The sequence below is a fragment of the Arabidopsis lyrata genome (genome assembly GCF_000004255.2).
Source record: "Arabidopsis lyrata subsp. lyrata unplaced genomic scaffold ARALYscaffold_5, whole genome shotgun sequence".
Lineage (NCBI taxonomy): Eukaryota > Viridiplantae > Streptophyta > Magnoliopsida > Brassicales > Brassicaceae > Arabidopsis > Arabidopsis lyrata.
Genome location: NW_003302551.1, coordinates 17,492,721 through 17,520,179, shown reverse-complemented (window position 1 = coordinate 17,520,179; position 27,459 = coordinate 17,492,721). Strand labels below are relative to the sequence as shown.

General features: G+C 36.6%; 7 protein-coding genes across 9 annotated transcripts; 3 read left to right on the top strand and 4 right to left on the bottom strand.

Moving 5' to 3' along the window:
• Nucleotides 1–3,012: 3,012 nt before the first annotated feature.
• Nucleotides 3,013–4,514, top strand: LOC9314104 (expansin-A16). The gene is made up of 3 exons (XM_002877990.2): nt 3,013–3,306; nt 3,426–3,744; nt 3,926–4,514. The coding sequence occupies exons 1-3, from the start codon at nt 3,153–3,155 to the stop codon at nt 4,233–4,235; spliced, it is 783 nt and encodes a 260-aa protein (XP_002878036.1). The 5' UTR covers nt 3,013–3,152; the 3' UTR covers nt 4,236–4,514.
• Nucleotides 4,515–4,964: 450 nt separating this feature from the next.
• Nucleotides 4,965–7,034, top strand: LOC9314103 (DNA replication complex GINS protein PSF3). Of its 2 annotated transcripts, none has more exons than XM_021024366.1 (7): nt 4,965–5,117; nt 5,532–5,626; nt 5,701–5,769; nt 5,849–5,949; nt 6,168–6,260; nt 6,506–6,645; nt 6,755–7,034. In XM_021024366.1, the coding sequence occupies exons 2-7, from the start codon at nt 5,582–5,584 to the stop codon at nt 6,862–6,864; spliced, it is 558 nt and encodes a 185-aa protein (XP_020880025.1). In that variant the 5' UTR covers nt 4,965–5,117; nt 5,532–5,581; the 3' UTR covers nt 6,865–7,034. The 2 variants fall into 2 exon arrangements, with proteins under 2 accessions (XP_020880025.1, XP_020880024.1); XM_021024365.1 differs by having other exon boundaries at nt 4,966–5,100.
• Nucleotides 7,035–7,556: 522 nt separating this feature from the next.
• On the top strand, nt 7,557–12,980 carry LOC9312374 (AP3-complex subunit beta-A). The gene is made up of 11 exons (XM_002877988.2): nt 7,557–8,032; nt 8,149–8,225; nt 8,327–8,576; nt 8,802–9,434; nt 9,550–9,723; nt 9,925–10,051; nt 10,133–10,242; nt 10,436–10,636; nt 10,965–11,908; nt 12,115–12,378; nt 12,519–12,980. The coding sequence occupies exons 1-11, from the start codon at nt 7,817–7,819 to the stop codon at nt 12,871–12,873; spliced, it is 3,351 nt and encodes a 1,116-aa protein (XP_002878034.1). The 5' UTR covers nt 7,557–7,816; the 3' UTR covers nt 12,874–12,980.
• On the bottom strand, nt 12,972–14,794 carry LOC9312373 (elicitor-responsive protein 1). Of its 2 annotated transcripts, none has more exons than XM_021024367.1 (5): nt 14,558–14,794; nt 14,385–14,450; nt 13,527–13,665; nt 13,289–13,424; nt 12,972–13,191 (listed from the first exon to the last, which is right to left on the bottom strand). In XM_021024367.1, exons 1-5 carry the CDS (start codon nt 14,622–14,624, stop codon nt 13,132–13,134), a joined length of 468 nt encoding a protein of 155 aa, XP_020880026.1. In that variant the 5' UTR covers nt 14,625–14,794; the 3' UTR covers nt 12,972–13,131. The 2 variants fall into 2 exon arrangements, with proteins under 2 accessions (XP_020880026.1, XP_002876305.1); XM_002876259.2 differs by having other exon boundaries at nt 13,527–13,668; nt 14,558–14,791.
• Nucleotides 14,795–15,212: 418 nt separating this feature from the next.
• LOC9312372 (serine/arginine-rich SC35-like splicing factor SCL30) lies at nt 15,213–18,110 on the bottom strand. The gene is made up of 8 exons (XM_021024363.1): nt 17,995–18,110; nt 17,675–17,850; nt 17,491–17,568; nt 16,310–16,480; nt 16,137–16,168; nt 15,923–16,001; nt 15,630–15,836; nt 15,213–15,546 (listed from the first exon to the last, which is right to left on the bottom strand). The coding sequence occupies exons 2-8, from the start codon at nt 17,845–17,847 to the stop codon at nt 15,444–15,446; spliced, it is 843 nt and encodes a 280-aa protein (XP_020880022.1). The 5' UTR covers nt 17,848–17,850; nt 17,995–18,110; the 3' UTR covers nt 15,213–15,443.
• A 1,365-nt stretch (nt 18,111–19,475) lies between these two features.
• Nucleotides 19,476–21,963, bottom strand: LOC9312371 (probable serine/threonine-protein kinase PBL1). The gene is made up of 6 exons (XM_021024362.1): nt 21,566–21,963; nt 21,026–21,333; nt 20,786–20,921; nt 20,559–20,704; nt 20,347–20,470; nt 19,476–20,154 (listed from the first exon to the last, which is right to left on the bottom strand). The coding sequence occupies exons 1-6, from the start codon at nt 21,594–21,596 to the stop codon at nt 19,715–19,717; spliced, it is 1,185 nt and encodes a 394-aa protein (XP_020880021.1). The 5' UTR covers nt 21,597–21,963; the 3' UTR covers nt 19,476–19,714.
• Nucleotides 21,964–23,583: 1,620 nt separating this feature from the next.
• LOC9314102 (triosephosphate isomerase, cytosolic) lies at nt 23,584–26,506 on the bottom strand. Its single transcript, XM_002876256.2, has 9 exons — nt 26,134–26,506; nt 25,654–25,729; nt 25,228–25,351; nt 24,796–24,880; nt 24,562–24,694; nt 24,278–24,372; nt 24,087–24,165; nt 23,922–24,004; nt 23,584–23,834 (listed from the first exon to the last, which is right to left on the bottom strand). The coding sequence occupies exons 1-9, from the start codon at nt 26,170–26,172 to the stop codon at nt 23,784–23,786; spliced, it is 765 nt and encodes a 254-aa protein (XP_002876302.1). The 5' UTR covers nt 26,173–26,506; the 3' UTR covers nt 23,584–23,783.
• Nucleotides 26,507–27,459: the final 953 nt, after the last annotated feature.

The following is a 27,459-nucleotide window of genomic DNA, read 5'->3' as shown; positions in this document are numbered from 1 at the left end:
GAAGAAATATTCATGAGTTTGCAACAAGGATATACAGCTCCTCCGGGTACAATTTTACCTCCTAATCCGGTATGTAGACTCCTCAAATCTCTTTATGGCCTTAAACAAGCCTCTCGACAATGGTATAAAAGATTATCTTCGGTCTTATTGGGAGCTAACTACATACAATCTCCTGCTGATAATACTCTGTTTGTTAAAGTGGCTGGAGATTCTATCATTGGTGTGCTAGTATATGTAGATGATATAATGATAGCAAGCAATGATGATACTGTTGTTGAGAACTTGAAACAGTTGTTGAGAACTTGAAACAGTTGCTGAGATCTGAATTCAAGATAAAAGATTTAAGTCCTACAAGATTTTTCCTCGGTCTAGAAATAGCAAGATCAGCTGCTGGCATCTCTGTTTGTTAGAGGAAGTATGCATAAAATCTCTTGGAAGATACAGGTCTATTAGGCTGCAAGCCTAGTTCAATACATATGGATCCAAATTTGCATCTCACAAAAGACATGGGGACTCCTCTTTCAAATCCCACATCATACAGAGAACTCATTGGTAGATTGCTATATCTGACGATTACAAGACCTGACATTACCGTTGCAGTTCACCAATTGAGCCAGTTCCTCTCTAGTCCAACAGATGTTCATCTTCAAGCGGCTCACAAGGTACTAAGGTACATTAAAGCTAATCCTGGACAAGGATTAATGTACTCTACAGATTCTGAGTTGTGCTTAAACGGATTTGCGGATGCTGACTGGGGTACGTGTAGAGATACAAGGAGATTAGTTTCAGGGTTCTGCATTTATTTTGGTGATTCTCTTATATCATGGAAATCAAAGAAGCAGAATGTTCTTAGTAGAAGCAGCATAGAATCAGAATATAGAAGTCTTGCTCATGCTACTTGTGAGATTATTTGGCTGCAACAGTTGCTCAAGGATCTTCATGTCAAGCTAACATGTTCTGCTAAGCTGTTTTGTGACAATAAATCAGTTATACACATTGCAACAAATCCTGTGTTCCATGAGAAAACCAAGCATATTGAGATAGATTGCCACACGGTTAGAGATCAGATTAATGCAGGCAATTTGAAGACAATGCACGTTCCTACAGGCAACCAACACGCAGATATACTCACAAAACCACTTCATCCGGGTCCTTTCCATGGCTTATTGAAGAGAATGTCACTTTCAAGTCTTTATCTTCCTAAACCAGACACTTAGAAGATAAAGACTTGAGAGGGGCGTATTAGAGTCTTGGTTTATTCCGGTTTAAATGTTGGTTTAGTTATCTTATGATTGTATATAAGCTTAATCATAGATTAATTAGTCTTTGAGTTTGTAACAAACATTTTTGATTTCTCTTGAATAAGAAAGTTTGTTTCTTCCGTTACAACTCCGATCTACTCTCGTCGCCGTCTTTGATACTCCGATCATCGGAGTTTAATATGCTATCATGTTTTTATTGTCAGATGATCAAACACATGATCGTACGCCGTACATGCCCTAGTCCTTTTGGAGCAGTGTGTCAGATCTATTTCTGTACTTTATATTTGTTCGACATACGTTTTTCCACATTGATGATGTAACTTCCATAGACTGTGACACCATTCAATACACACGGATCTGCACTACAATGTTTTAGCACATCGGTCGTCAAGTTGTTTTATTAGTTGGAGATGAAAAATTGAGAATTGGCATCTATATACATAACAAATTAAATGAAAACTGTTTTGTTTTAAGAACGAAATAAATGAAAAGACGAGAAATCGTCGGGAGAGAGTAGAGGTAGATAATAAATTCACATGCAAGTGGGTACGTATGCGTTCATGTGCATTTGGAAAAAATATACACGTCACTAATTACACGTATATATACACTATTTATGTAAAATGTATCTTAGTTTTAATTTTAACAACACTAGATACGACTTATGAATTACAGTTATTTCACATTATCATATCTACCAAAAAAGAAAGAAAAATATGTAACCACGAGAAGCTAGCTATAAACTTTGATTAAATAACATAACACGTATGTACATTTTTTGCTTGGTTTGGGTGACGGGGCAGATATACAAGATCTGGTTGGTGCATAGATATGCTTTGTCATCACCAAATGTCGTTAATGCTCTTCCACCGTCATCGCCCCTAACTGTTTTCCTCTTTTTTAATTTCCATCTCATGCTTCACTCACTTCTATTTGAGTATTTTCCCACATATGATTATTTTATTTTATTTTTAATTATAAAAACTATCCCAATGAATTGGATATTAACATTTTCATAATCATTTGTATAGTAGTTGACTAGTTGTACATATTTTTCTAAATATCAGTTATATATGGTTCTATTGTATTTTTTTCATATGCTTCTAGTTTGATTTGCATTTTATTGATATATATTTATGATAGAAATTTATGATATATATTTATCATGAAAGTAATAATTAACTCGATTTGTATAAATAATGCATCATGCATGACAAAAGTTGGCTATGTAGACGTACTGCGTACGGCGTATATACCTAAGTATCAATGTATTAATTTGAAGTGTCAAAACATTAACTTTTGTTTAACCATTGCAGAGATTATACATATGCAGATTTTTCGTAGAACTTTGAAATTATTTTATGAACACTAAAAAAAGACAAAGTCAACAACATGATATGATGTCAACTCAAATATTTTCTCGATTACGTTGTTTCGCTATTTCATCATCGTTGCTTCAAGAACGAACTAATTATTTGTTAGTTTATATTGTATCAATGATTTTTATCAATAACATATTAGCAGTAGATTCAATTTCGTACGTGGTTGGACATTTTCCAATTAACTATTTTAATTTGAAGTTAATCTCATATTATATTGTTAATAGATCCCAGAGTTTATCGGATAAAAGACTACTATGATCTCATATAATTGCCAAAAAATACAGACGGTTATAAACCTATATTTTCACCATCTATTTTCTAAATAATTGTGTAGAAAATACTAATTTCGGTCAATACTATCTCTTTCTCTAACTTTGGAGTTTTCTCCACCAATATAAATAGCGATCTTCACAAGTGTATTTTCCACCATCCTCAAGTTCCTCACTTAGCCTTCTAGTCTAACAATCTTCTTATCATTTCTGAATTTCAATCACAAATATTCACCAAAATGGCAATCAATCAAATGATTCTCTTAACCATATTCCCACTCTTTCTCCTCTTGAGCTTCACCGACGCCGGAATCCCTGGCGTCTACTCAGGCGGCTCTTGGCAAACCGCTCACGCCACTTTCTATGGTGGCAACGATGCTTCCGGAACAATGGGTCAGTTCACTCTCCTAAAACACATATTTCAAGAACCGTACCATACATACCAACTCTCTAAAACAGAGCTCTCTGTTTTTTCCTTTCATTTACTTTTGTTTTTGTTGTTGTTATTTTAGGTGGCGCGTGTGGATACGGGAATCTGTACAGTCAAGGATACGGAACAAACACGGCGGCCCTGAGCACAGCGTTGTTCAACAGTGGCCAAAGCTGCGGCGCATGCTTCGAAATCAAATGTGTTAATGATCCTAAATGGTGTCACCCGGGTAATCCTTCTGTCTTCGTAACCGCAACCAACTTTTGCCCTCCAAACTTAGCCCAGCCTAGCGACAATGGCGGATGGTGCAACCCGCCACGCTCTCATTTCGACCTCGCCATGCCCGTTTTCCTCAAGATCGCTGAGTATCGTGCCGGCATTGTCCCCATCTCTTACCGCAGGTATACTTAACATATCTAATTATGGAATGATGGTAAAAAACTACTAATAATAATTTTTTTCTTTTTTTCGATACGATCGTTTGATTTATAAGGATTAAACATTCCTATATATAGCTTCCTATTCGTAAAGAAGTTGCAATGAATCAACTTGATAAGGTTGAGAAATGTGGGTTTTCTATAGGGTGGCATGTAGGAAGAGTGGAGGGATAAGGTTCACGATCAACGGTCACCGTTACTTCAACTTGGTGCTGATCACGAATGTGGCCGGAGCAGGAGATATCCTGAGGACGAGCGTGAAAGGTTCAAAGACTGGTTGGATGAGTTTAACTAGGAACTGGGGACAGAACTGGCAGTCTAATGCTGTTCTCGTTGGTCAGTCACTTTCCTTCCGTGTCACAACCAGTGACCGTAGAACCTCTACTTCATGGAACATCGCTCCTTCGAACTGGCAGTTTGGACAAACCTTTGTCGGAAAGAATTTCAGGGTCTAAAGTGAAAATGAGGATATCGAAACATTCAAAGTGGTAGACACAAAAAGAAGCTCCACTTTCAATTTGAACATCTTTGACTTTATATTTTCTATTACTCTTTTTTTCTGTGATTTGGAGTGTAATTGGGAGGTGGTGTGGTAATATATATAGGGCAGTGTGAGAAAAGAGAAACTGAAGTGGCTGTTGAAAAAGTTGTAAACAGCCCGCAGCTCTTAAAATTATATGGCTTGCTTGTAATGTCAAATTTCATTATATAATTTACCATTTACTTATACTACATTTCTTCTGTTAGTATGAAAAATTTGGCTACAATATTAACTTTAAATCATATATTCAATATGGTAACACAACGATCTTACTTGTATGCAAATCTTTCTCGAGTAAGTTATAAACACTGAGTGTGTTATGATATTGTCACATTGACTACAGTATCTTGAGTAGTACCATGAAGCTTATATATTCGAAGACATTGGCATGTAAATGAGTTATATAACATTCAACTAAAATTAATTTATATCTTTTTTTGTTTAAAATCTATCAAGTTGAATCGATTTAGTTTGATTAATATGCAAATTGATTAATGTATATCAAGTATGAATTTGCTTTGATTTAAGAAAATGTAAAACCAAAAAAATCACAAACTTAAATTTAATTATTTTCACACTAAAATATATTTTAGAAATCTTTTTCTAGAGTTTTATTTCCCACCAATTCATTTCCACTTGATAATAGTTTTTTTTTTCAATTGACACACTGATCCTATAAAATTTGATCCGGTAAGCTGAGTGACCCGAGTTCTCTCTCTCGCAATTGATTCCTCCAACGCAAGCTTCTTCGATTTTGCTCTTCAACAAATTGTGCTTTTGTAAGTGTTCCTCTTGTGTAAGTTTTTCCCCATTTCCCTAAGGTTTGCGTCGATTTCAATCGGTAGACCTAATTCGTTTCTCGTTCTATTGTACAAACTTACCTAGCTTTGTCAGAATCAAACTGTTCCATGGAATTGATCCTTGTGAATGTAGAAATCCTTATTTCCCTAAGAATCAGAATTGACTTTGAACTAGGTTTTTACTGTTTAGTGTACAAATTCACTTGCTGAATTGAATAGATTTAACCGCCATTGTGTTAGCTATTGGAGAGGTTTTGGGCATTTGGACTTCTCTGTCACTGTTCTAAACTCTCTAGTTGTTGAATTGTTTGTAAATCTGGAATCCCAGATTTGAGTCTGGCAATTTCAATGGCAATCTATTAAGAGGTTGGTTTCTGAGTGCTCTTATGGTTTGCTTTTAACTCTCACAGACCGCGAATTTAATCTCAAGGGTAAGGTGGTGTGGAATCAGCCTTAGGGGATGGCCAAGTACTTTGACATTGATGACATACTTATAGAGGAAGAGGTCACCTTTCTTCTCCAATAGCTTTGCTTGAGGCTCTCTTATTAAATTAGAAAGCTGATCTTACCTTGTTTTAGTTTGTACCGGTTTTATTCCACAAAACAGCAAACGGAGTGACTATTGATCCAAGTGCAGAAACAAATTGTGTTAGTGTTCTCATTCCCGGTGCAAAATTTGTAATGGCTATTTCATATTTTCCTTTCTGATATGATTTTTATGTAACAGGCTGAACAAGGCTCTAAAGTTGAACTACCCTTCTGGCTTGCTCATGAGTTGCACTTGAGACAAGCTGTTACCATAAACCTTCCTCCCTGCTTCGACCAAAAGTAAGCATTCTGTAGCTTTACTGTAATCTTGGCATTATGTATTTTATAGAATGGAGTATAAATGTCGAAAAAATCTAGTTTGTCAATTTGCTTCTCTTTCTTTCTTTCTTTCTTCTGCCTCCGTGAAATGTTTAAATTAAAATTTCAGATTGGCCTTTTAAGCATTTGCTTCTTTTGCCCTGTAGCAGTCTTTTCATGGCTTTGTTTGTTTTATGCAGGACGAGGCTTGAAGTTCAGGCTGATGCAGCATACGTCGATCTTAGATCTCGCTGTCCTTATTTTTATGAATTCGGATGCAAGTTAGAGCCACTGTGAGTTCCTTTATGACTTCGTCCACTTACCTCCCCTTCATTTTGTTGTTGTATTATCTCTTGGTTTTAAGAACAAAAGTCGGTTTTTTCTGGTGTCAATTTCTAATCCTTGCGAAAGATAGCTCTTTTAGAAAGATTTCACCGTGGATTGAGCATGAAAACTAGATTATTACAGTGTCTTGATAAAGTAAATTATTTGTTCAAATCTTTGTTGTGGTAATCATACTGGTTTTTGGTCTAAACAGGGTTACGGATAGAACACTTGGGATCTTGCTATCCACTGCGTTTAAGATCAGATACAAAGAGGCACTAACAAAAGTATACACAGCAGCTCACATAACAGCTTCCAAGTACCTGTCGTTCTTAACAAAAGAAGAAACAAACTGTAAGCCTTTTTGTTTTGAACTCCATCCATGGTAGTGAATTTAGTGTTAACCATCTCAAGCTTGTACCAAAATTAACAATCTATTTTTGTTTCTGTGATATTTTTGAAGTGTATGAAGCAGCACATTTGTCAATGACAGCCTTCAAGAAGTGGAGAACAGGTGGACCTAGATTCCAGAGAGCTTCAATACTCGGAAGAAAACGCAAGGATTCTGATTAAGTACCCTAAAACTCTTTATCCTCATCCTTACCAATAGGGTGATTGTGTTATGTAAGTTATAACATGTCAAAATGATGCAACGGCAACACATTTGATTATGGTCTGAATCAAATTGCAAATCCTTTTGTGTTATGTTCTCTTTAGTAAACTCATATCCAATTGGTGTTTCAGTTTTGCCATATGATCCAGTTACTCTCAAAATTAATTAACCATTTTGTTGTCATCTAGTATAATTTAATTCAATTCTTCAAATTTTTTGAATTATATAGATTAACCGACATTATCTTTTGCTTCGTTTAAAGTTATAATATTTTTTTCTTCCCTGGAACAGATTTACTGATTTAGGTTAAGAACACCAAATCCAACACAACAATTAAACGAAAGTATATAGTAAAAGGGCTCATATCAAGTGTAACTTGGAAGGACCGTCATCGAGGGATAGGGATGAAAGAAAGAACCCTAAATCATAAAAAGGGAAAAAAAACATTAATCAAATGTTATTTCTCCTTCGATTTCGATTTGGGCTTTTTTTTTTCTTCATCCCATGAGAGTTTTGTTCACACTCCCCACTCAAGCCTCTCTCTTTTTAATCATCACCCACCAATATTTTAAATTTCAAAAAAAAAAAAAAAATTCCAGATTCATTTTCAGGGAAAGCATTTGCAGGAGAAAATCTGATGAAGAAGACGGCGACTTAAGCATATAAATATAAAGATGGGTTTAGGGTTTTATTATGAGCCCATTCTTGATGGGCTTTATTCGGTTTAGGATCTGCTTAGTAAGATCCGGTTTATCCACTACGGGTTTACTCCAATGCAGGTTCTGGACAAAGCTATTCCATCATCCAAACACAAGGCTTCTCTTCTGAAAAGTTCGTTTCATCGTCTCCTTGTTTACAGCTGAAAGTTTTTTTCCTCTGAATTTCGGAATTGGATTTGATCGGAAACTTCAAATGTTCAATAAGTTTGGTTCGACGTCGGAGACTCTAAGCAAAGCTTCAGCTGTGGTGCACCGGATCGGCACTGACGCTCATCTTTATGATGATCCGGAAGACGTCAACATTGCTCCACTTCTCGATAGCAAGTTCGAATCTGAGAAATGTGAAGCTCTTAAGCGTCTCCTTGCTCTTATCGCTCAGGGCTCTGATGTCTCCAATTTCTTCCCTCAGGTGTTTGTCTTATTTGATTTGATCCCTTTTGATAATTTTGTTTCGAATTGACCGGGTGAGAGAAGAATTTTCGCTGCTCCGATTTTGAAACAGTTTTGGACGAATTTTAATGGCAGGTGGTGAAGAATGTGGCGTCGCAGTCATCGGAAGTGAAGAAGCTTGTTTACTTGTATTTGCTACAATATGCAGAAAAGTATGTGAATCCGAAATCTGCTTAAGTCTTTTGTGTATTTCTCTAAATTGTGTTTACTTTTGTTTGTGCATCTACATTATTAGCTTCTATTGATTATGTAGGCGTCCAAATGAAGCGTTGCTGTCGATCAACTATTTTCAGAAGGACTTGGGGGATCCAAATCCATTGGTTAGGGCTTGGGCACTTCGTACAATGGCGGGGATTCGCTTACATGTTATTGCACCTATTGCACTCGCAGCTGTGGGTAAATGTGCTAGGGATCCAGCGGTTTATGTCCGGAAATATGCTGCAAATGCTCTTCCGAAGTTGCATGATTTGCGGCTGGAAGAACATGCTTCTGCGATTGAAGAGGTTTGTCCTGTCTATATCTTTTAGTTGTTGTATAACTCATGCTTCCCGTTGGTAGTTCAAATACTTTTTTTACTATGCTATGTATATAGATGGGCACTAGGATTTGAATATCTTGTCAAGTTTCTGTTTATTCATAGTCTAGTGTTTGAAAATGAGGGTAGGTATTATGTTTTTGATGTTCTAGGGCTTAGGGATTTTTCATTGAAACGATTAACCTTGTTGCAGCTAGTTGGGATACTGTTGAATGACCATTCTCCAGGAGTAGTTGGAGCTGCGGCAGCGGCATTCACCTCCATCTGTCCAAATAACTTCAAACTGATTGGAAAGAACTATAAGAAGTTGTGCCAGATTCTTCCTGACGTAGAAGAGTGGGGTCAGATATTACTCATAGGAACTCTTTTGCGCTATGTGGTTGCTAGGCATGGACTTGTACGGGAATCTTTGATGTTGTCCCTACATGGTATGGATAGTAATGGCTTATGTGAGAAGGATGGCCTAGGCAGAGATCTTACATTGGATAAAGAAGAAGATGGTGGTAAAAGTGATTCATTTGATGTTAATCTGGTCAGCCTTGTATCTAAATGTTACATTGAAGGTCCAGATGAGTATCTATCAAGATCTAGTTACACCGATACAGTGTCATCTGCTTTCGATAGCAAAGAGACCACATCTATTGCACATAATGAAGATGTTAAGATCCTGCTTCAGTGTACATCCCCATTGCTATGGAGTAATAACAGTGCGGTTGTACTAGCAGCAGCTGGCGTTCAATGGATTATGGCGCCTCTGGAAGAGGTTAAGAAAATTGTTAAACCGCTCTTGTTTTTGCTTAGGTCATCCAGCGCCTCCAAATATGTGGTAACATTCTATTATTTCCCCCACCAATGTTTAACTGGTTAATCCATTCCATACATGCTGTGTAGTCTTGAGGAAATATGCTCTCTGAACATTATCTTATTCATATTTGTGGCAGGTCCTCTGCAACATCCTAGTTTTTGCCAAAGCAGTCCCTTCTCTCTTTGCTCCACACTTCGAAACTTTCTTTATTTGTTCCTCAGATGCATATCAAGTTAAAGCATACAAGCTGGAAATGCTTTCTCTCGTTGCTACCACTTCATCTATCTCTTCAATTTTGAGAGAGTTTGAGGTACTACTTTATCCTTAAAATTCGATTATAAACTTTTTTGGTTCATTCTGGAAAGTTTGTGTGATCATTTGACCTTCCAGTATGATAAATAAGCACTTCTAAGTGTTGTTACAGAAGCATTGTCATCTTTGTCCGTGTACAGTAATTTATGGCCAAGATGATGTGTGCATGACTGATTTTTTAACTGTGAGCTTTTTTCAGGATTATGTTAAAGATCCAGACAGGAGATTTGCGGCTGATACAGTTGCAGCAATTGGTTTGTGTGCAAAAAGACTGCCAACAATTCCAACTACATGTCTTGATGGATTATTAGCACTAGTTCGACAGGGTCAGTTCTGCTTTATTTCACTTGCATTCATTAGTTAACCTATTTGGCAGTTCAGTTGAAGTAGCTCTCACATTGTTGCAGAATCTTTTGCTGGCGATTTTGAGTCAGTGGATGGAGAAGCTGGAGTGTTGGTGCAAGCCGTGATGTCGATTCAGACTATCATAGAGCGAGATCCCCTTCGTCATGAGAAAGTATACACATCTCCTTCACTGACTGCACATATAATTCGCACCATTTTCAAAACAAATGCTTAGCACCTACTGCAATGATCTCAAAAATAACTCTTTCGAACATTTATTTTCAATTTGTTTGCCAAAAAAAAAAAAGAACATTTATTTTCAATAACGTATTGATTTTTTTCTTGTTCATTTTGGTTGTTTGAAGGTTTTAATTCAGCTGTTTCGTAGTCTGGATTCAATCAAGGTAGCTGCTGCTCGTGCAATTATTATTTGGATGGTGGGGGTCTACTGCTCTTTGGGTCATATCATTCCTAAGATGCTTACCACAATAACCAAGTACCTTGCATGGAGCTTTAAATCAGAGGCATCAGAGACAAAACTTCAGATTCTCAATACTACTGCTAAGGTATAGCGTTGCCTCAAAAATTCTTATTCTGAGTTCCATAGTATTATATTTCTTCATCCACCCCATTGAAAGAAAGGCTATATGATTAAATGAAAAAGTACATCTACATTTCTGCTATTTGAACAAATTTATCACCTCTCTGAAACAATCAGCTCTATTTCTTCACTAATGATAACATTTCATCCTATGGATTTTCTGTCCTGTGAAATCTCTTAGGTATGCTATGAAAATCTTTATTGCTCGTGCCAATGAGTAATTTTACCTTTCCACGTCTCACTACAGGAAAAAGATATTTCAAGTAATTTTCGAATTCTCGTCGTAATTGCAGGTTCTAAAAAGTGCAGAGGCTGACGACTTTCAGATGTTGAAAAGGGTTGTGATTTATGTGTTTGAATTGGGTGAATGTGACTTAAGCTATGATGTTCGTGATCGAACTCGTTTCCTCAAGAAACTGCTGTCATCCAAATTAGCTTGTCATAAGCCAGCAGAAGACAGTGTTGCATCACAAGAACATATTGCTACGCATGTTGTGGAACATGTCTTTGGAAGAAAACTGACACCTTTTTCACCTTTAGCCCTGCACAATCGTTTTTATCTTCCTGGATCTCTATCACAGATAGTTCTTCATGCAGCCCCTGGATACGAACCTCTTCCAAAGCCCTGCAGTTTTGTTTTTGAAGAACAAGACCAGCTGTCAGATTTAGACAGACAAAGAGAGGCCGCAGCTGATTTAGATGATTCTCGGGAATCATCTGAAACAGTGGATGACGATGGCTCCTCTGATTATGACTCTGAATCTTCTATTGGTTCAGATTGCAGCAGTGACGGTGATGAAAGAACAGTGTCTAATGGTGTCAATGATCCAGCTGCTCCTTTAATTCAAATTTCAGAGACTTCTGTTTCCGCTGACCAAGAAGAACTAAGGTCCAAAAAGGCCCTGGATTTGTGGTTAGATGATCAGCCTAGTACATCAAACCAAACTCCATCTGCATTAAATAGTAATCAGAGCTCTTATGCGAAGATATCCATTGGTGATATAGGAAGCCGAGTGAAGCCTAAAAGCTATAGTCTCTTAGACCCTGGAAATGGCAGTGGCTTGAAGGTAGGCTATACCTTTTTATCTGAAGTCTCTACTGTATCTCCATTACATGTTTGCGTAGAAGTTCTGTTTGAGAACAGTTCTGCTGAACCTATCCTGGAGGTGAATTTGGAAGATGAAGAATCGATGAAGGTAGCAGACTCTTCTGAACAGACTTTGGTTGGTAAAGCAAAGTAAGTTTGATATCTTTATACGCAATTGATTTAGAAAACCCGTTTCTTGCCTAATCCATCTATCGCTTAGTCCACATGAAAGTGCCTAACTACATGTTATATTACACAAGTTTTCATTCTGAATCTTGCAAGGAATTAGTTCTGGTAGAAAGCCATTATCTTTTTTTTCTCAGATTATCTCATTTCTTTTTTGGAAAACCCTGCAGTGCATCTTACAACAATGTGCCAACTCTAATTCCAATGGAGGAAATCAGCTGCCTTGAACCACGTCAGAGCGCAAAGAGGCTTATCCAGGTTCGGTTTCATCACCACCTGCTTCCCATGAGGTTAACCTTACATTACAATGGAAAGGAGGTTCCTGTCAAGTTACGACCTGATCTTGGATACCTTGTGAAACCATTTTCAATGAGTATCGAGGAATTCTTAGCCACAGAATCTCGATTACCTGGAATGTTTGAGTATAGTCGAAGGTTAGCTGCTTTCTCTACTTAAATTTGAGGTTGATGTATAAGAAACTTCGACTTATACTTTGTGCACAAAAAAATTTCAGAAAGATCATTTTCATTTCGCATAATGATTCCCTAACCTGGGTTCTCTTCACTTTTGGTAGGTGTACTTTTGACGATCATGTTAAAGATTCAAGAATGGAGAATGGGAAAGACAAATTTCTCAGCATCTGCGAGTGTATAACACTAAAGGTGCTTAGCAACTCAAATCTACACCTTGTATCCGTGGATTTACCAGTTGCAAACTCACTCGAAGATGCAACTGGTCTGCGATTAAGATTCAGCAGCAAAATCTTGAGCAGTGAGATCCCTCTTTTGATTACTATCACAGTCGAAGGCAAATGCACCGAAGTTCTGAATATAACAGTCAAGATCAATTGCGAAGAAACGGTGTTTGGTTTAAACCTGTTGAACAGGATAGCTAATTTCATGGTTGAGCCGTCTTCGTCAGCCAGTTGATCTGGGGAATTTTTTTTGTCACTTTGTGGAAATGTTAGCAATTTTATAACATTATTTTGATACATTTCTGTATAATATAAATTATAAATACAATGAGATTTCATACACATGCTCTTACTATAAATCAAGGAGATTCCCCACAACCAACAAATCATGATACATTTTGATTTTAATATTTTTGGTACTTATGAATATCTTAATGATGTTGACACTAAAGATTAAAGAAGAAGATAAAATCAGCAGTTTTAAGAAACGAAACTAATCAACTTGGCTATGCTTCCATCCTCCAAACTGTTCTCCATCCATTCCCCTGTCTTGCTGCAAATTCCCAACAAAAGAAAAGTTTAATTCAGTGAGAGGGTAAATAAACTTTAGTTAAAAAAGAAGAAGTAAGAAAGAAAGAGAAAGAACTAACCAAAAGAGAGTAAGAAACTCCGATGAGAAGCTCGCCGACAAAGGAGAGATCAGAGTCAACAATGTTGTACTTGGTAGGCCTTAGCTCGGCCGTTCCCTTCTCCACTCCCATTTCCAATAGCTCTTTCACATGTACCCTATTTTTTTCATTTCCATTAATCAAGATTAGTCCATATCCTTTTTTTTCTTTTCGATTTCAGTTATTTATAGTTTAGGCTATCATGATATGATAAACGTACGTGGCTTCGCCGATGAAATCGTCAGAGGAGAAAGTATCATGATCCATGACTTTGACAATGAGTTTGTAATCGGCGCCGGAGCCAGGAAACTCTGCTCTCCATCTCAATTTATCATTCCATGTCGGATTTCTACCTCCATCTTCTTCATTTAAGTAACAAACAAAGTTCAGTCAATATCTGACTACTAATACACTATTTATTTTCTTCAGTAAAACATCACTAAGGTATAGGATTGTTTATATCACATTTCACTGCCCATTTTTATAGGAAATGAAATTATTATTTCTTATAGCTAGTAAACAAGAAGTTATTATTGTGAGTCCTAATTAGTTAAATAAATGAAGTTTGGTGTATTGATGATTAGTTAAAAATGAGGTTGGCCAGACAATATCACACTAAATGAGATGACTACTTTCAGAAGAAAGCTCTATCCACAGATTCCACACACATCATTTTGTCAAGATTTAAACCATACAAGAAAAGAAACTTACAAGCTACCACAAAATGTCTCAATATAAAATAGTATTATTACCATTACGAAATTTTAATTTTACTAGAAATAACTATAAGAAAAAAATAGTGTTAGTCTAAGCTAGCATGTAATGGCTATGGGGATAATTGAAATTGAAAAACCTATGGATGCCAGTTGCAACTATTATTATTTTTATGTACAACCATCAACTTACACCAGCATGTGGGCGTTTTATTTCTAAAGAACGAGTAAATAGAAAATGAAATTGGAGAAATAGTCTCTCACATAAAACGAAAAAAAAAAAAAAAAGAAGTCAAACTAAAAAGCCGAATAAAGCTGATAGAGATTCGGAAATATGGAGAGAAGAGAATTAGAAAGTTAATTACCTTTAGCAACGCTACTTTTGCGGGTTTGGCCTTTGTATTGGATCTCAACATATGGATCTATCTTGCCTAAACTCAAACCAAACCAAAAAAAAAAAAAGTAAGTAAAAACCAAGAAAAAAGGGTTTTTAAATTATGAAAGGATACCAAATCTGAGAGAATATGGAGATTATTACCAAGAAAATCAGAGCGCTTAAGACCTTTGCCACTGATCAGGCTAACCTCAAGGATTCCAACAGCCATCTCTGTAGAGTTATTTTTTGTAAGTTTTTGGGGTTTGTATTGTTTCTTAAAGAAAAAGAAGAAGGAGAAGAAGAAAGAGAAACTATTGATGAAGTGGATGTGTCAGACAAAGTCTTTAAATACAGAAGCAAGAACACGCAGACTTTCTCGTTCACATAATGATTTTTACTATTCTTATTTATTCTTTTCCAATATTCAAACATAACCTGCGTCGTGGTTCCAAGACTTGATCAAACCAAACCAAACCATTTATTATGTATGTTAAGAGGAGGCAAAACCTAAAGTTTTTGGTCTGGTCAACTAAGCTAAATGACCATTTTACCTTTATTTGATTTTAAGGAAAGTCGATTGGCTGCTTGAAAATATGTATACGAACCAATAAAAAAGTCTTTGGACCTTTGATCAAACTAGACCCAAGAAAACATCATTATGGCTTCTTCTAGATGGAGTCTTTTTAATCCCTCTTCTTCTCAGAAATTCTTAGACCTGACTATTCCTATAGGATTTGCAAAGGCTGCTCGGGAACAAAAAAAAGTTGAAGTTCTCGATCTTGACCATACGAGAGAAGACTTGACTACTCGACCATTGTGGGTTTTAAACGTTTCTCACATCAAAAGCATAACCAATCTTCATACAACTTCAAAATAAGACCCACAAACAGAGTACGATTTCAAGTAACATCACATCACACGACGACTATCTTTTTAACAAACCAAACTCGGGAGTTTTTAAAGACACAGAGACCACTACTAGAGAAACAACAGAGGCAAAACCCATAAAGCGTTGCACAATGTTTTGGTCGGCTTCTTGACACATGTTTCATCTTGGAGATACCTCCACAGACCTGGACCTGGATCCTGATGGCGACCTTGAAACTGCTCTTCCACCACGAAGTCTATCCTCTGCTTCATAGCCCGGTTTTCTAAAATGACCAATGTCCAAACACAAAAACATTAGACACAATCCTCATGGGCAAACTAAAATCAGAAACAATGTTTCACTTACTCTCTGATCTCATTGTCTCCATTTCTGTCCCGATCTGGAGCAGCAGTAGCACCTTCATAGCCAGGGGAATAGGACCTGCGACTGTATTTTCCATCTTCTTCTCCACGAGGAGGACCTCTTGGTGGTGATCGTGGACGTTCCTCTTGCCTTCTCCTCGGAGATGCTGAATAGTCTGCTCCTCTTCGTCTTGGTGCAGGAGAGTAAGACCTGTAACATCGTTATGTAAAATCATATATACATTTTGTTGACTTGACAGTGATGGCAAGGTATGTGTGATGAAGAATAAATATTACCTTGATCGGTATCTGCTTCTAGAATCTGATGGACGACGAGGAGAACGTGATCGAGAGATTGAACGTGAACGAGACCGTCCTGAGAACAAAAAACCATAGACATACTCAAGCTGTGTATATAAACAAGTGCGTTACAATCTAGCTGTGCTCATATATGTGGAATCTTTGCTGGTATAGAACATAACATGTGCATAACAAAAGAGAAATTACTAACCATGAGAACGACCTCTGGAGCCTGAAGGTTCCCTGAAAAATTGAGACAACTCATCAATTATTTCCTTCTCAACTTTTTTTTATAAATGATAGATAACTTGCAGAGCATTAATCACGAAGAGAGATTTGATTTATAACTTCTTTGCTTAAGCAATCAGAAATATAGCAACTTACCTACTACGAGTCCTAGTCTTCACACGCATCTCTTCAGGCCTTTTCCTAGACTCTGAAGCAACAACCACAGTTATCTCTCTACCGGCAAAAATTCTCCTGTTCATGCTTCTTTGAGCCTCCCCAGCATCATATGCATCAACAAACTCAACAAAAGCAAACCCCCTCGGTTCCCTGCATCATTCATCAGAAGCTTATCATTCCAAGTGGTTGATGGTTGATAGCAAATGCACAAAACACCAGATAATCTAGAATTACCAGAAAAATCAGCCTACAGTCTATAGCTTCAGAGAACTTCTAAGTAAGTGTCATCGTGTGAGAACTTCTAAGAAAAGCAGAGATCTTGTAAAAATAAGCAGAACTTGATCTCAAACTTAAGTTCTCTTCAAGTCGCCTTCCCCAACAAACTTCTAAAGTTTTGAGTAATTTATTGTATAGCTTCATAAGAACATGCTTCACTTATTACTGCTTCCATATAGACATTCTTCACTTACTACTTGCTTCCAAACAAAACATTCTTCACATATTACTTGCTTCCAAACAAAATATTCTTCACTTATTACTTCCTTCCAAACAAAACATGCTTCACTTATAACTTGCTTCCAAACAAAACATTCTTGATTTGAAATGACCCTTAATATCCTTAAGTTAAGATTTTATCATGAGGCCTTCATCAAATGTGGGGCTTGGTCTTGTTTTAACTTCAAGCCAACATACCCCCTGGGAAATCAGTGGAATGTTTAATTTACTATGAAAAAAAGAACTCCAAAACAAAAAGCTCTGAAAAAAAAATCGAGAACTCAACCAAAAGGGTCTCTTCTCACCTCGAGAACTTAGCTCGATCAAAAAGTGGAGTGTATAACAAACAAAAAAAAGTTACACGCACAGCTTGCGTCAAAATCAAAATCAAAACTCAAACTCATATGTCATTTGTATTTTTCCTCACTTTGTGCACAAGTTGGCGACTTATGAACACTCTTTTTATAACAAATGGTTCAGCATTGAATATGAAGCAGCAAAGTGTTTAGACAGCATTTCAATCGTAAACAAAGCAAATTCTACAGGAAAAAAAGAATCATATGCTAACCATCACATAACTAGTCTATCTACAAAGATTCAAAACTCAAAAGAGACCCTTTTTGCAGTACAAGATAAGGACATGGAGAAGGAAAGAATAGGCTCACCCGGAGTAATAGTCTCTGGGGATATAGACATCTCTCACAGGTCCAAACCTCTCAAAGGGCACACGAAGCTCTTCAGGTCTGCAAAACCAAACCAAGAAAAGCAACAAAATCAACAAACCAATGAAATCTTCAAAGATAAAACTAAAAAAAAATCCAAACTTTAAACCAAAGAAAGAGAATTTACCTGCAATCAAGAGGAATGTTACGAACCAAGAGACTTCCATGGCTAGATCCTCTACGTCCACCACCACCACCACCCCCACCATATCCACGTCGTGGAGGAGGAGGAGGACTTCTACCTCGACCACCGTATCCTCTCCTCGGAGGACTGTAATAAGGCGGACTGTATCTCCTCATCACCTACCAAACAAACAAACGAATTTCTCAACGCAAGATCTTCAAATTCGTCAAAAGAAAAACATGTTTCTTGGAGAAACAGTAAGGAAATTAGGGTTAACGATCGGAGGATTGGGGAATTTTCAAAAGAGAAGCTCAGGAATTTACCTGCGACGGAGTTGCTTGGTCACTTGAGAGTAGCAGAGAGAAGATAGTCAAGAAAATTGTTCAAAGACAGATCTAAAGTGAACCCTAAGCTCTTATGAGAGATCAGAGAAGAGAGAAGAAGACTTGATTATTTTTATTTTTATTTTTCTTTTGATCCGAGAGCTTGGCCCATTTATTAAATGGGCTTGACCTTATTGTGATTTTCCTTTTTTCGCATTTTCCATATGGCGTATATATTTCTTTTTTAAACAGAAAAAAGGTAAGATTGTTGATTGACAATTAGAGAAACAGTAAAAAGTTGTGGAAAAAGAATACAGCTTTAGTAACCTTTAAACTTTATGACCCCTATCTATTCCATCAGGTCAGTACACTGAGTCACATTCTCTTTTTGATATAGTGCAAGACCTGTTGGCTCCTAAGGCAAAGGAAAAGTCAAAAGACCTTCTCTTCCCTTATATTGGATGGCGTATATGGAAGGATTTGCTTTTCAATAGCAAACGTTGGCCTATTCCAGACATTATTCACAAAGGTCTTTTAGATTGGCGCTTGTGGACTGACTCAAATAATACTAATTATTTACAACCCAAGCTGCACAAGGCATCTCCTCCATTTACTGCCCCCTTACATGTTGACTCTCAATTTTATTGTTGCACAGATGGGTCCTGGATTAATCCTGAAAGCAAAGCAGGCATTGGATGGGCTCTATTTGATGCTCAGCATAGAAATATACTTCAAGGCTTTTCTTCACTTGAACCTACTAGCTCAGCTATTGAAGCGGAAGCCCTTGCCTTACGGGAAGCCTTGCTGCAACTCAGGAGACTGAATTATCGCAATGTCACTCTTTGTGGTGATTCATCTACTCTTTTTCATTATCTTGAACAAGCAGAGCAGCACAATGAACCTAATTCTGGCCATATAGAGATCCAAGCGTATTTGGAGGATATCCTTGCTATGGCTGAAGATTTCTATCACTTTAAGTTTATCCCGCGTCAATTTAATGTTCTTGCTGATAGATTAGCAAAAGAAGCTAGGCTAAAAAATTCTCCTATGGTTGTTTCTTGGGTCTGTTAAATGTATTTCTAAACGTTTTTGTACTATATTTCTTTATCTAATAGATAAATTGGCCGACAAAAAAAAAAACAAAGTAACCCTTAATCAACCATTCAACATAGTCAAAAAAATTTCACTGCTAAGTCAATTTCAGGTTTTCAAAACACAATTCACCTCACCAAACTTATTTATTTCAAGGGTTACTTTGATCTAACTCAGATCCATGTTGGCTTAATCAACCTAAGATTTAATATTTATTTGGTTAGTGGCAATGTTCATGGAATTTGATATTTATGGTATTTTGGGGACTTCGGAATTGATAGTTATGTTGCATTATGTGTTTGTTGTACTATTCTAGTATTCTGTCTATTTTTAGATAGCAGATAATTGAATCATCAACTCTAATAATTCATATTCACTAAACATATCAATTTGACAGAAATTAGTTACATATATAGTAAACTAAAATGTTACAAGAGAGTGGAATTGATCTGTACCACATTTTGGCATATATCACCAAAATATAGAGAGAAAGAAACAAATATCTCTAAATCAATATTTTCAGGAGCAAAACTATAAGCAGTGTAGAAAATCACTTCACACAATATTACAATACACAAGAAGAAGACATGAAGAGTACCTAACCAGTAACCTTATATTTCCCTACCTACTACAATCCAACGGGTTTTTTGTTTAAACCGTTTCTCTGGTACTTGTCTTCTGTTTTCAATCCCACAAGTTTCTTGGTATCCTTAACCTTAACCGGGTCAACATTGGCCGGTTTATGTAGACCCGGTTTAACCACGCTGTCTTGCAGCTGTATCAAGGCTCGAACCACTTGGTCCATGGTCGGGCGTGATTTGGGTTCGAATGAGAGGCACTGCACAGCAATGCTTGCCAGTCTCACGGCCCCTTCGGGTTTGTACTGTGAGTTGAGCCGAGTGTCCACAATTAGTAGAACCTTTCGCCTGCTTGTGAGGTAAGGTCGAGCCCAATCTACAAGGTTTTGCTCCTTGGCCGGGCGGTTATGGTCCAGTGCTTGCCTTCCACATAGTAGTTCTAGCAGAACAACCCCGAAACTGTACACGTCGCTTCTAGCATTCAAGTGACCTGAAAAAGATAGAAAGATGAGAGAACGAAACTAGCTACTAACCACTCTTTTAGGCACATAGCATGTGACTTTAACCACATAAATGTAGTAGTTGCTATCTTCAAATTCACATTCGTGCAAACATTTTGTTATCCAACCATTTTGCTTGTATCATATCTTAGTGACAGTTTACATCCGAGTGTAGAATTTACCTGTTGAGACGTACTCAGGAGCTGCGTACCCGAATGTACCCATGACCCTAGTACTAACATAGCTTGTCTCTCCCATTGGACCGTCTCTCGCTAACCCAAAGTCTGAAAGCTTTGCGTTGAAGTCCTGGTGTTTGAAAAACAAAAGTCAGAATCTTCAAGTCTTTGATAAAGACAACAAGTAGACTTGAAGGTTTTTCGAAAGAGCAGAATACCGAGTCTAGCAAGATGTTTGACGCCTTAATGTCTCGGTATATGACTTTGACGGGATCGCTATGAAGAAATGCAAGACCTTTCGCTGCATCAAGTGCAACCTTAATCCGTAGAATCCAAGAGAGGGGCTTAAAATCCCGATTTCCATCTTCAAAAAACCATTCAAACGTAAGAACAAACAAGTCTCATAAAACACGGATTGTTATCAAGAACTAGATCAACGACTCACTTGCAAACAGATGATTCTCGAGACTACCCTTGTGCATAAACTCATACACAAGAAGCCGTTGTTCATCTTCCAAGCAATAACCAATCAACTTAACCAAATTCGGGTGACTTAACTGCCCCAAGTAGTTGATCTCCGTCTGTATCCCAACCAACAAAAAAAAAACACAAAAGATCAGAATCAGAGCCAACACACACAAAAACACAGAGTATCATAAATCAAACATAAGAACAAGTGTTGTACCAGCCATTCTCGGTGACCTTGAAAACCATCAGGGTTAAGTCGCTTAACAGCAATTACAAGACCGGAACTAGATTTGGTAGGAGTAAGAGTAGTCTCATCAAGCCAACCTCTAAAGACACAACCAAAGCCACCTTCTCCAACAACAGAGGCCGATCTAAAGTTTCTGGTTGCTAGTTTAAGTTCATTAAAGCTAAAGCTTTTAACGCTCGTTGAGCTAAGAATCTCTCCTTCTGTCTTATGAGCTGCAGCTGATGATGAAGATTTACAGCTCGAGAGATGAAGATCATCGAGACCACTACTACTCTTATCTGCACAAACACAAAAGCGTTGACCAGAGTCAAAATTGAGAGCACACAAAAAAAAAGGGGAAAACTTTTTTAGTTAGTTAGATCACGGGAACAAGATTCTTGCAAATTCCATTCCTTTTCTTAAAACCCATTATTAATTAACCAAAAAGATCACGGATTTGAAGAGATACACATGCAAGAAAAACACAAAAATGGGAGATGAAGAAAAAAGTTTTAGTTGTAGAGAACGTACTAAGAACACGAGAACTGAGACAAGAACCCATTTAGTAGAATGATGAAGAAGATCGTTTTTTGGCCCTTCTTTTTCTGACAATGAATTGCTTCTTTTGCTGTTTTTGGGTAGAGCAGATTCTGTCAGATAAAACTCATTAAAGCTAAACAATAAAGAGAAAAAAGAGAAAGAGATGTGAAAAAAGTATACACTGAAGAAGAGAGAGGATGAGAGAAAGAGAAGATAGATGTTGTTGATGAGATGGTACTTGAGGCAACCGAAGGAAGAAGAAAGGTCTTTTTCTTGTCCAAAAAAAAAACGAATTCAGACAAAAAGTGATATTTTTGACCAGAAGAAATTTTTTTTGGGGTTGTAGTTGATGGAAGCGAGTTCTAAAATAAATTAGTCATATTAATTTAATGATTTGAGCTTAACGTGCAAAAAGATCACTAAATAACGTCTTTGATAGATATGACAACTGAGTCAGATGGTCATGAGATTTTGTAATCTTTTACTGGCCTGAATTTGCCGTGGTGGGGTTGGATGCAAAAGAAAAAAGAGAGAAAGTTTTGTCGAAAATGATAGATATTCATGTAGTAAATTGTAATCATAGATATTTCCGAGTTATATGCTTTGGGTGTGGAATGATGAGACAGATTCGGGTTTAGTAATAGTGGTCTGATAGAAACGTATACAAAAGCAAAATTCAACCTTGTCAAAGTTCAACAAGGTTTATACAAGTAGGTAAGAAAAATAAGATTTGTACGAACTAAGAAAAATATCTATTTTTTTTTTTTTCGCCAAAAGAAAAATATCTACTTATGTTTAGTATAATTAACTAGGAAATAAATTTAAGTCTATACAAGTAGGTAAGAAAAATAAGAGTTGTCAGAAAAAGAATATACTTGACTACTTGTGTATAATGTAATTAACCATTAATTAAATTTAGGATCATGGGATGGGACATGAGTTTCTTAAAGTAGTTTACAAAAAAATCGATAAATGCAAGTTCTTAAAACAGAGCAAAATATTGAATTTAAACAGAGAAAAAATTACAAAAAAACTTAAACGTCATACGGACCCAAAATTACTCCATTGCCGAAATGATCGATGACTTAGTCAAAGTTCCTTTTCTAAGGTCACAATTGTTTTCTCGTTACGCAAATAAGTCTAAGGTCAACTAAATAATATAATACTCATAAATTTTCAATCCCTAAATGTTTAAATATTACTCAGAAATAAATAAAATATAAACCACCAGAAATGTGGGTTGACTTGGGAGATAATACGTTATCACATTTGCAGCTAAGTCACATATTGCGGGAGTTTTATTGGCACTAGTTGGATTTTCGTGGTCGGGTCAAGATCCATATACATTTTCATCATATTGAGCCCAATTTTTTAATAAATGTTTTGAACAATTCTGACATACGGGAGCTCTTATTTAATTATTTTGGACTTATTATCCGTCTCTTTTACATTATCACTTTAGTTCCACTGAGCCGTTTTACTCAAATTACATAAGCATTGTGTTTTCTAGTTTTCTACAAACATTGACATTCCTAATAATGAGTTTCTCCATGGAATTTCATTTCTTTTTTTTTACTCTCTCTACATGATAGTATTTCCTAGTGTTGGACATTTTTCATGATGACGACAATAAAGTTGAAAATAATAGTGTTCAAAAAGCTAAAATGTCAAAATTGATAGACCAATAGGCAAAAGCGATAAAAGGAAAAATAAAGTCATTTCCCACTTATCCTGTACTCTCCTCAATCCTCATCATTCATTTAACAAGTAAAGTAATTTCCTCAGCGGTTGACACTTGAGGAACAAAAATAACAAAATACCAAGGTCTAAAATGGAGGAACAAATAACTTATTATTAAAATATTTGTTCAACACGATGGTAAATTGGTTTATGATCCAGCCGACAGTAGAAATAGTGTTTGATTGATAAAAACTATGAATCACATATTTATTTAATCGAAACGCCCGAGAGGTTATGAACACAAAAGACAATTTCTCTTAGGAAGATTATGAAAAAAAGAGATTTGCAAAGTTGACAGCTAAATAAATGGCGATGAAAATGATTGCTGCGTTCTCAAAACAATATAGTAAGAGAGAAACGTTTGTTGCCAAATACAACTGAAGCAAAATGTATCATAATATCAACTTATTCATTTTTTCAGAGTTGAGAATGGAAAAGTAAAGGATTTTCAAACTCCTTAATGAACTCATTAAGCGCTTTTTTTCACCTCTGCAGCCTTAATGATGTCGATAAACTCAGGCTGCAAAACCAAGAATGAAAACATTAGACATGGTGTTGATAGAAACAAACGAATATATCATTACAAGGGAAACCATAATATATGTACCTTTAGAGAAGCACCACCGACCAAGAAACCATCAACATCGGCCTGACCACCTAGCTCCTTGCAGTTACCACCATTGACGGATCCTGATAATAATTTACATAACCAAGCTAAGTAACATAGAAAACTATACAGGGGTGTTTAATTAAAATTAGTGTTATCATCTACCTCCATAAATGATGCGGGTTGTAGCAGCAACATCAGCACTCACGTTCTTGGCCAGCCATTTCCTAAGCTCATCATGTACCTGTTCATAAACGAAACAAGCTCTCGTAAGGAAAACAGTATTGGTTTTCCTATCAAATCATGACCATATATGCAAAACGTTAAAGTGCTAATGCGCATCGAGAACCACTTACTTCTTGAGCTTGAGCTGGGCTAGCGACCTTTCCGGTTCCAATGGCCCACACTGGCTCATAGGCTATGACAACATTTGACCAGTTTGACACCCGATCTGCCATTACCAACAAAAAGGAGTTTTTTAGACAACAAATATTTCTGTGTGGTTTGAATCTCACACAAAGGGAGTATAGTGAGTAGAAAAGGGAATCACTATCAAGTCTATCATCATATCAGGTCTCACTGTCAACGAGAACAAAATCAGATAGCAAAAAGAGATAAAAGTATTTGACAGTATACATACCAGCGATAGCTTTGGTCTGGGCAGCCACAACATCCATGGTCGACCCAGCTTCCCGCTCCTCAAGAGTCTCACCAACACAAGCAATCACTTTCAAACCTTGAGCAAGTGCATAGGCAACCTTGTCTCCGACAAACTACAAATGTAGGATAGAGGTCAAAAACCAAAATCATGGATTCAAAAGCTGATTTGAGTAGTACTTCAAAATTTTATTTCGTCAAGGAAAAAGTCACCAACCTCGTTTGATTCATTAAGGATTGCCCTCCTTTCAGAGTGACCAAGGATAACCCATGGGATGTCCAAGTTCACAAGCATCTCAGCGCTGCACACAAAAATTACAAAACGCATAAGAGCAGGAAATATTAAGCAGGAAGTACAGACACCAGAGACTATATATCTTCTTCCTATGAAAGCCTCCAATAGACAGGTAGATTATTATACACCTGAGGCAGGTCTCCAATCATGGTCTTACTATCAACTATTTGTTGTTTCTTAATCACTTGGGTGACTCAATTGTTATAAGAAACAATATAACTAAGAAGAACAGATGGAGGAATTGATTTCTTTTGAACTCAATCATATTCATCTTCAAAACCATAAATCTTTACTGCATGAAGCAATAATGGTAAAAGAGCTGAAAGTATACTACACCAGTGACGAGAATCTCACCTCACTTCACCAGTGTAAGCACCACCTTTCTTAACCCAACAGTTTTGTGCCGCAACATAAAAGTCAGACCTCAATGTACTCTTAACCAGGGGAAGGAAAACATATGGAGGGCTAACCACAACCTCTGCATTGGTAAAATTTCCATCAAATTATTACTCCAAACCATAATAAATACGATGGAACACAAGTAGATGATAAAGAACAATTTGAATAAACAACAAACACTAGATCAATTCAATCATGCTTCCTGATAACACCAAACATTTGATCAACCCACAGCATCACTGTATAACAGCTATACACATTGAAACAGGTTTGCTTGTATGCCCAAAATTTTTTTCCACTATCACATCCCTAAAGTTCAATAGACATGGAAAACAAAAAAACCATATATTCTCGTCAAAGCAATGGAGATGTTACACTCACCTACAACATCCTGTGAAGGTACTTGAGCTTCATTAAGAGTGTTCACAATCTTCTTCACCTCCTCAGCAGTTCCGTTCTACATTAGATTTAAAAATTTCAGAACAAAAACATTAAGCATCTTTCTCACAAGAACAAGAGCATGATCCATCTTAACATATTAAAATAGTTAACCCAACAAAATTAACACACAGATCCATCAAAGCTAGAACACGAGATATATCAATTGATGAAACAATCGTATTCAAAATTGAAAAAAAAAAAAAAAAAAACTGAGATCCGACATCGAATCGACAAATCCAAACCATATGCATTAGAATTCAAAGTTCCATCGCTACAAACAGTGAAAATAAACCTTAGATCTTAAGATCGGGATTTTCCGATCTCTTTGATTTGATCGGGGAAGGATCAAGGACGAGAGACCACCAGTGACAAAACTAACAAAGTACACAAAATATTAGGTAAAGAAGATTGATCACTTACGCATTTCCAGTTGCCTCCGACGAAGAACTTTCTGGCCATTATCTCAAGTTTTTTCAGACGATGATCACGAGAGTCACAGATACGACGATGGAGAGCGAGCTAAAAGATTAGATCGAGAGAGTTCAGTGGCCGTTGTCTCTCGCAGGGGTCACTCATATATAAATAAAAATATACTCTCAATATTTTAGATTGGAAAAGACGCATATGTCTAAGGTGTAGGAGAATATTCCCTGATAAAATTAGGAAAGATGAGGCTATTTAAGTAAATTAAGAGGGAGGATGAAATATTATGGACGTGTTGGCCAAGGTTTGGTTGGTGGGTGACTAGACAGCGGCGTGGAGAGTAATGCTATGACAAGGCTTTAGACCCAATAAAGCCCATTAATGTGACCATATTCCTTATTTTTTCTTTCTGATACCTTGTATTGTATAATAGGCCCAATAAAGCCTATTTGTGATTCTTTAATTCACATTATACGCACCCAAAGAAATTTCCGTACAATCCAGAACATATGCCTTCTTTACTCGTGACCTAATCTGATCTTAATTTCTTTCTTTTTTTACAACCGTGACTAATCCCAAAGATTATAGAAGAATCGAGTTTTTTTTTTCTCCTCCATTTATGATATCTAGCTAACCACAAACTAATCCCAAAGGCTTGACCCCCTGCTTTCTTGATTTTCATAGCGAAATTTTCAATCATTGGACAACCATGTCTTGATTTATCTCATTTAAACTTATTTTGGCAATTTGGTTATATATATGATATATCAAACAAATCTTGACAGTCTTAGCTCTTAAGGGATATGTAGTATCTAGTGGCGTCAATTATTTTATGTAATAATAAAAAAATAACAATGGTGATTTCTAATTGAAAAAACAAGTGGCAGATTTAATAAAAGAAGTTAGGTGGTTTGTGTATGCAATCAGTGTAACTATGTCATTGATAATGACAATAAACTGTTACCTAAATCTAAATAGTGGAATAAAAGACATGAAAGAATCTTTTTCTTCCAAAGAAAACACAACAAATGGGCTTTTAGGCGATAGGGTACGTAAAAGTTAAGAATCAGCTTCCTCGACATCTTCATACTTTGGTCCGTAGTGTTCAAACTTCAAACTATTCCCTCCTACAAACACGTGTCCATCGACACCATCCCAAACCGCGTCGACCTATCTCCTCTTTTTTGCTTTCCATATTTTTAATGCATTTGTTAATTTTTTTTTTTTTTAGTAATGGGTTAATTTACTAATTAATAGTTAACTGTATAGTTTGTTAGTATTAGTTTATTAGTAAAATGAAAACACTCAGATCTCCTTTGACCT

Bases quoted from the DNA above. Each gene is read 5' to 3' on its own strand.
- LOC9314104 (XM_002877990.2), top strand. From the start codon at position 3,153: ATGGCAATCAATCAAATGATTCTCTTAACCATATTCCCACTCTTTCTC. The intron at 3,307-3,425 runs GTCAGTTCACTC...TTGTTATTTTAG, and splicing joins CGATGCTTCCGGAACAATGG to GTGGCGCGTGTGGATACGGG. The intron at 3,745-3,925 runs GTATACTTAACA...GGTTTTCTATAG, and splicing joins GTCCCCATCTCTTACCGCAG to GGTGGCATGTAGGAAGAGTG.
- LOC9314103 (XM_021024366.1), top strand. From the start codon at position 5,582: ATGGCCAAGTACTTTGACATTGATGACATACTTATAGAGGAAGAG. The intron at 5,627-5,700 runs GTCACCTTTCTT...ACCTTGTTTTAG, and splicing joins ACATACTTATAGAGGAAGAG to TTTGTACCGGTTTTATTCCA. The intron at 5,770-5,848 runs GTTAGTGTTCTC...TTTATGTAACAG, and splicing joins CAAGTGCAGAAACAAATTGT to GCTGAACAAGGCTCTAAAGT.
- LOC9314102 (XM_002876256.2), bottom strand. From the start codon at position 26,172: ATGGCCAGAAAGTTCTTCGTCGGAGGCAACTGGAAATGC. The intron at 25,352-25,653 runs GTGAGTGTAACA...TTACCAATGCAG, and splicing joins ACCTTCACAGGATGTTGTAG to AGGTTGTGGTTAGCCCTCCA. The intron at 24,373-24,561 runs GTATGTATACTG...TGGTAATGGCAG, and splicing joins CCAGACCAAAGCTATCGCTG to ATCGGGTGTCAAACTGGTCA.
- LOC9312372 (XM_021024363.1), bottom strand. From the start codon at position 17,847: ATGAGGAGATACAGTCCGCCTTATTACAGTCCTCCGAGGAGAGGATAC. The intron at 16,002-16,136 runs GTTAGTAATTTC...TTTTGTTCTCAG, and splicing joins CTCCAGAGGTCGTTCTCATG to GACGGTCTCGTTCACGTTCA. The intron at 15,837-15,922 runs GTAATATTTATT...ACGATGTTACAG, and splicing joins AGAAGCAGATACCGATCAAG to GTCTTACTCTCCTGCACCAA.
- LOC9312373 (XM_002876259.2), bottom strand. From the start codon at position 14,624: ATGGCTGTTGGAATCCTTGAGGTTAGCCTGATCAGTGGCAAAGGTCTT. The intron at 14,451-14,557 runs GTAATAATCTCC...GTTTGAGTTTAG, and splicing joins TAAGCGCTCTGATTTTCTTG to GCAAGATAGATCCATATGTT. The intron at 13,669-14,384 runs GTAATTAACTTT...ACTTAAATGAAG, and splicing joins CAAAAGTAGCGTTGCTAAAG to AAGATGGAGGTAGAAATCCG.
- LOC9312371 (XM_021024362.1), bottom strand. From the start codon at position 21,596: ATGGGTTCTTGTCTCAGTTCTCGTGTTCTTA. The intron at 21,334-21,565 runs GTACGTTCTCTA...GTGTTTGTGCAG, and splicing joins TCTCAGTTCTCGTGTTCTTA to ATAAGAGTAGTAGTGGTCTC. The intron at 20,155-20,346 runs GTAAATTCTACA...TATCTTTTTCAG, and splicing joins TCCTGAGTACGTCTCAACAG to GTCACTTGAATGCTAGAAGC.
- LOC9312374 (XM_002877988.2), top strand. From the start codon at position 7,817: ATGTTCAATAAGTTTGGTTCGACGTCGGAGACTCTAAGCAAAGCTTCA. The intron at 9,724-9,924 runs GTACTACTTTAT...AGCTTTTTTCAG, and splicing joins CAATTTTGAGAGAGTTTGAG to GATTATGTTAAAGATCCAGA. The intron at 12,379-12,518 runs GTTAGCTGCTTT...CACTTTTGGTAG, and splicing joins ATGTTTGAGTATAGTCGAAG to GTGTACTTTTGACGATCATG.